Genomic DNA, 6,264 nt, shown 5'->3' with positions numbered 1-6,264 from the left:
AGAGAACATGTAGAGTGTCCATTAGTTAGACCAGAGAAAGCCAACACATGGATAAACCACTTTACAAAAATATTATGTCCACGGATACATTTATACATGTTAATTTATATTGCTACAGACAGTGATGTATTCAACAAATGATAATAACTAATAAAAGATCCAGTTTTAAAGCATCACAAGGTACAAAGGAAGAGCACAAGGCACTGAAATCAATTAATGTAGACTATATTTGAAGGCTGCTCTGCTGTGGCAGGTTCAATGAAATTCTCCTTGCCTGCATGTGGTTGGTTCGTCTACTCATTGAGTTTCGTCCTATCAGTGGGGTGCAGTAGCGTGTATAAAAGTTGGCTGGCTGGAGTGTATGGTGTCACGAGTCACCGCCCCTCCCGTGTTGTCATTCAGCCGTAATCCAGGGCAGCATGCGGATCCCTGCGGCTGGCATTGGGTTGAGGTTGTCCCTCCTCTGTCAAAGGTTTGAGTGAGGCTGATTACAGCATGGCTAATACGAGCGTCCGCGTTTCAATGCGGAAGCGTTGGGTTGTCGCCGGCGCATACGTGGTCCTTCCAATGGACTGGGCGAGCCCTCAGCTTTGCCTGTTTATGTCTGCCAGACTGGTTTGATTCCCGGAGATCGCACCCATAAGATGTATTGAGTCCAGATTGGACGCGTCCGCATGGGCGATTTAGCTTCTTCGATTTTTGGCTTTGTGACGTGTCTGTTCAAACTGTGACCATTGTGAGTTGTGTCTGTTCAACTGTGAATCCTGAGGTGTGTAACTTAATTCTGTTGTTTCAGGAGCTGAGCGCTTAAAGCAGGGGTGGATTGCTGGTGGTGGTCTTCCTCACGAGTGTTGTGTCATGAGTGAGTGTTTGTTTGTGCACAGGTGTACGGGAAATGTGACTTGCCGTGGAGTCCTTACGTGCCCTTCTATCCCCTGCTGACACGCCTCGGCTCCCTTTTCTCGAATTCTGACGACGCTGACTCATCAGGTCTTTCTGTGTGTGTCTTGTAATGGTGTTGTTGTCTATATTGAGTGTTATTGATGGTTGTCCTTTGCTTTAAATAAATCTCTTATTCTTAATAAAAATAAAAATAAATATATATATATATATATATATATATATATATATATATATATATATATATATATAATTTTGTATCCACTTCTCCTACCAATTTACTGTGAACGAACCTGTGTTGCTTTAAATTAGAAATTCCATTTTTTTATTGTCCCTGGCAAGATTCCAGGGTGGCATAGTCGTGAGCTGATCACACCTCCGAGCTCCTCCTCCGTGTCGCCACACTAACATTACACAGAATGCCTGTCATTCAATTGTGGACGACTGTTTAATGCAACGCTGAAACTATTGTTACCTTTACGAAAAAATCCATTAAATGTGCTGAGGTACAAGCAGCATGAACTAAAATTCTCAGTTTCACACACAGTTGTGCATGTCTGAGAAACTTAATTCTGCCCATGGAAACCGAAAATTTCGTAACTCGAGTCTGGATAGCATTCTGTCCTAATACTAACAAATCAGACCTCAGGTACCAAGCAAAATGCCGAAATAACCAATCAGAAAAAGTATATATTCTGAATATATATATTTAAAAGTCACAGCGATCATCGTTTTCATGATGCATCATCACTGTCTGCGAATACTCAAGTACTGCTCGTGCACATCCCTATTTATTAATAATCTCCAATTATTATTATCCAAGGTTTCTATTGTTAATTTACACATGTTAATTTACACAAGTAAAATAAAAATATGATGCTTCCTCAATATAAAATAGTTATTTGTTCTACATTTTCATTTCACATTTGGTGTGAATACCCCTTTTGGCTTTCCAATGGCATTTTACTAACCCAATGATATTTATTGTCGATCTGTCATGAAATGTGTTTAACTTGTTATTTTGGTGGATTGTATGGGAACTAGGACAGTTAAATAGAGAATGTTTTTCCGCCGTTACAAATCATCACAAGAGAAGCACTAAAATCCATTCTGGTATCAGCTATGCATGCATGCTTGCCACATGTCTACTAAACATGACTTGGAAACAATAAACAACCTAAAACTTACCGTCTCTCTTAGGGCCCTGCCTTCTTATCAGTAACTTTATAGACTCCATCTCAAAATTGTCCAACTCAACAGAACTCGGCAGCTTCTGTGTCTATACCATTTCCTGTTACTCCCTAAGTTCTCTAGTCCTGAGTGCACAATGGCTAAATATTAAGCCAGCGATATCAGTGACATCCCCACTCCGGTTGTACAGAAATAAAGAGTCTAAAGGGAGGGGACCGTAGGCATACTACCTCTTATGGATCGAGAGATGTAAACAGATATGCTGGCATAAGGATTATTGGGTGAGCTGCCTATCAGTTAAGTCAAGTCACCTAGTGCTTTTTACAGTGCAGATTGTTTCAAACCAGCTTTAAAGTGATATTAGGAAAATAATGCAACGTTTGTTTTGGCTGTACAGCAGCTCAAGAAGAAAATGTGTGTCCCCGACTAAGCAAGCCAGAGGCGACAGTGGCAAGGAACCCAAATCCATCAGGTGACAGAATGGAGAAGTAAAAAAAACTTGAGAGAAACTAGGCTTAGTCAGGGGTCCAGTTCTACTGGCCGACAAATGAACAATGAATAATTATGACCCAGGCAGCATTACAGGTCAGAAGTCAGATTGGGATCGGAACATTCAAAATATTTAATCCAGTTCTATCTGGTTGAAGATCGGATTCATCACGCCAGCATGGTCAAGTCAAGTCAAGTCACCTTCATTTATATAGCGCTTTTAACAATATGGACTGTCTCAAAGCAGCTTTACAGTGATAATAGGAAATTAAAGTAACAGAGATTGTTTTGGCTTTACAGCAGCTCTAGAATAAAGTTATTGTCCAGCTAAAGTTAGTTTTGATTAATTCGCTTCCGTCGCAACGATCATTAGTTATTAACTTAGGGGCCGCTAACACGACACTGTTCTAACAGAAAATTATTTAATGGGATCCGGCCGCTCATTTGCATAAAACAGTGCCTAGTGGCTCTGAGAATTTTTTTATCGCTTCCGCGTAGCCACGTGAATCGGAATTATCCTGACAACTTTTTATTTCATAAATTATAAATTAAATATAGATTAATCCTTATTAAAGCTACACACGTTCTTTAGACAAGATCAGTGAGTAATATGCTCTATTCCCCTTTGTTCTTTGGTTAACTTCACTGACAGAGAGAATTGGCTGCTGTCCCTTTAAAATCTGTTGCTGATGACCGGATCTTTCGTATTTAATTTTCTCATTTACTCTTGACGTTCATTTAAGATTTTATTTAACTAATTTAAGACTGTTCTTGTGAGGATACGATTTACAAAACGGACATTTTGGCATAAATGTGTGTGTTATTATTCAAGCGCAAAAGAGAACTGGATTCTGGCTGTCTGACACACACGCACAGACAGCACGCCACACTGCGTCAAAAGGGGTGTATACGGGAGAATTCAGACAATGAATACGCCCGCTAAATGTGCTGTTTGGCAGGGATCTTTGGAACTTTGTTATGCGTACCTGTAAATGCCCGCAAAGGCCCGAAAACAGGAACTTGTCTGACCACATGCTGTTAGTTGATCGCTTGGCTTTGTAAATGCTAATTTGTTTTGGGACTGGCAGCTCAAGATTGCCCCTATTCCCCTGCCCCCCTCATTAGTATTCAGGAAAGGTGAGCTGATAAGTGCTTTACATTGTGTCAATCTACAACAAAGACTGTAGACCCTGAAAAGCAGTTTGTATCTGGGTGTCCTCTGCTCTTCAAGATGGCTTGCAAAAGATTGCTGGAGTTTTACGGAGAGCAGAGTAGAGATGTAACTCCTTTACGTTGGGACAATGTGGCTATTCAAACTCTGAGTCCGAACGAAAACAGACTGGTGTATATGGTAAATGCAAGTTTGAAGAGGATATTTAAAAAGCTGGAGACGATGGACAAGAGGTTGGATAAGATGGAGGCTGACATCAATGAGCTCAAAGAGGCAAAAGAGGAGCCTGCTTCAAAGAAATTAAAGAGAGCTGGGAATAATTCTGTTGCGGTAAGTTATTTTCTGACCGTCACAAACATTTGGCGGTGTCCGCTTAACTTCGTGTGCTTTATTTATTAATGTATTTGAATTGAGCCCTCATACTATGTTGGATGTTTACAGGAAGCTGTACGGAGATTGCACAATGGGGAAAACAACATACACAAATATGACCCACAGACAAGGTATATCTTTAAAACTATTGTTTCATAACAGTCCTTTCTTCTAAATTATATTTTTAATCAACCTTCTTTAATTACTGCTCCACAGTCTATCCTCCCCCCACAACCTCGAGGTCACAACCTATCTTTATAATGGCGTCTCCATGGCTGTACTGGACGTAGATCCTGCTGTTGTTAAAGGTAAGTCACAAGAGAATGTCCCAAGGCTACAACTATTTAACTGTATAGATTAGTTATTTATAAATAAACACATTCTCCTCCCTCACTATCTTCCTCTCTCTAGCATCCTGCAAGACGTATTTTGAAACTGTTAGAAGGGGTTACAGGATGGCCCAAGATGAGAACAAAGACAAGATGGAGGACAGCAGGATCATTGTGCGCATGAGACAAAGAAAAAGAAGAGTAAGTGTAAATAAATATAAATCTCAGTAAAAGACTCAGCCTGGGAGAGGCTCCCATCCCAACCAATTTGATATTTTCAGTGGTTTAATTACTTTTTTCCCTCCTATTTTGCAGCTGCTGAGCAATAGGACTGGCGTTCTCCAGACAAGAGGAAGAGGCAGCTATCTGGAAGACTACAACAGTTGACCAGATGTCTGATCAGGGGGATGCTATCTTGGATGGAAAGTCGTTGTGGGTTGTTCGGCCTCCAACCCGTAGTACAGTTTTGTCTGCGCTGTGTGGGGTGCTACAAAAAAGACTGGAAGCAGACCAGAAGTACTTGGGAACTCATCATGCACGAGTTGGTGCAGATCGAGTCGCGGTGGAGACCACAGAAGCTGGCCTGTGAATTATTTTAGTATTACGCATCTAAATATTATTCTATAGTATAATTATATAGTATATTTTGAATATTCTGTTGTTTTTTATATATATAGTATTATTTATATTATAATGTATTATTTATAGATTGTATTATATATAATTCTATATAGTTTTCTATATATATACTGCATTTATATATTCTATACAATTCCATATTGTTATCTATTTATAAATTGTATTATTTATATATTGTACTATTTATATATTCTAAAGTATTTGTATATTATATTGTTTTCTATATATTATACACAGGCCTTATATATTATATGGGGTTATATATTGTATGACTAATAGTAAAGTGTATTCTGTGCAAATGTATTTTTATTTATAGAATTTTGACTGTGTGTATATATATGTCATGTGCCCAGTGTCATTTACAAATTATAAAAATAACAAACTCAACTTTGTCTATCTGATTGTCTTGACATTATAACCATGTCTCAGGGAACCAGGGTTACATACGTAACCTGAGACGTTCCCTTTCAAGGGAACTCGAGCTGCGTTGAGACGCGGTGGGAACCCCATACCCACTACGCCATAAAGACAAATGCCCGTTCTGTGTGAAGTCCTTGCGCACACTAAGAAGCAAGCAACCTAGCCCCAGGAGTGGAGAGGTGTAAGTCATAAAATCTGACAATGTATGTGGTGAGGACCAGCCTGCCGCAATTCATTTTTTTTTGTTAATTGTTTTTATTGAAGGAGAAAGGGAAAACAATACAACAATAACAAACAATACAGAATTTCCATTCACAGATAATATTTATCCTTTCCCCCCTTTTTGTTTTTTCCTCCCACTTTTTAAACATACATGAACATGTACCCGGCCACATATACACATTAAAGAAGAAAATAATAATAATAATAATACCCCCCCCCCCCCCTAAAAAAACAAAAAAACAACACTCTAATAAGAATCATTAGAAATAAGTAAATTAGATCACAGAGTGTCTGTTAGAAATAATAAACAACCCCCCCACCCACTCAGCTCACCATGACCAACACACATATTGCTGGTTAACTATGCAATACAAACAGTACAATAATAACAGGCACACATTCAATTGGGTAGTACCTTTAAATTTGTGAAATAGGAAATAAAGGGTTGCCATTTATGGAAAAATTTGACTGTACATCCTCTCAATGTATATTTAATTTTCTCAAGTTTTAAAAAATACATGATGTCTCTGA

The 6,264-nt window shown here is 38.8% G+C and overlaps 1 protein-coding gene across 1 annotated transcript; it reads left to right on the top strand.

Annotated features, from left to right (window-relative positions):
- Positions 1-3,811: 3,811 nt before the first annotated feature.
- On the top strand, positions 3,812-4,839 carry LOC143745359 (uncharacterized). The gene is made up of 5 exons (XM_077237474.1): positions 3,812-4,081; positions 4,193-4,254; positions 4,340-4,431; positions 4,535-4,653; positions 4,768-4,839. The coding sequence occupies exons 1-5, from the start codon at positions 3,812-3,814 to the stop codon at positions 4,837-4,839; spliced, it is 615 nt and encodes a 204-aa protein (XP_077093589.1).
- The last annotated feature ends 1,425 nt before the right edge of the window (positions 4,840-6,264 follow it).

The sequence above is a fragment of the Siphateles boraxobius genome, unplaced genomic scaffold (assembly GCF_051911475.1).
Source record: "Siphateles boraxobius isolate OS27281-9 unplaced genomic scaffold, OSU_SipBor_1 20, whole genome shotgun sequence".
Taxonomy (NCBI): domain Eukaryota; kingdom Metazoa; phylum Chordata; class Actinopteri; order Cypriniformes; family Leuciscidae; genus Siphateles; species Siphateles boraxobius.
Note: the sequence above shows the minus strand (reverse complement) of the source record. Positions and strands in the feature narration are given on the sequence as shown.

Excerpts from the sequence above, each read along its gene's own strand:
- LOC143745359 (XM_077237474.1), top strand. The coding sequence starts at position 3,812 with ATGGCTTGCAAAAGATTGCTGGAGTTTTACGGAGAGCAGAGTAGAGAT. Across the intron at positions 4,082-4,192 it reads CTGGGAATAATTCTGTTGCG|GAAGCTGTACGGAGATTGCA; the intron begins GTAAGTTATTTT and ends GGATGTTTACAG. Across the intron at positions 4,432-4,534 it reads AGATCCTGCTGTTGTTAAAG|CATCCTGCAAGACGTATTTT; the intron begins GTAAGTCACAAG and ends TCCTCTCTCTAG.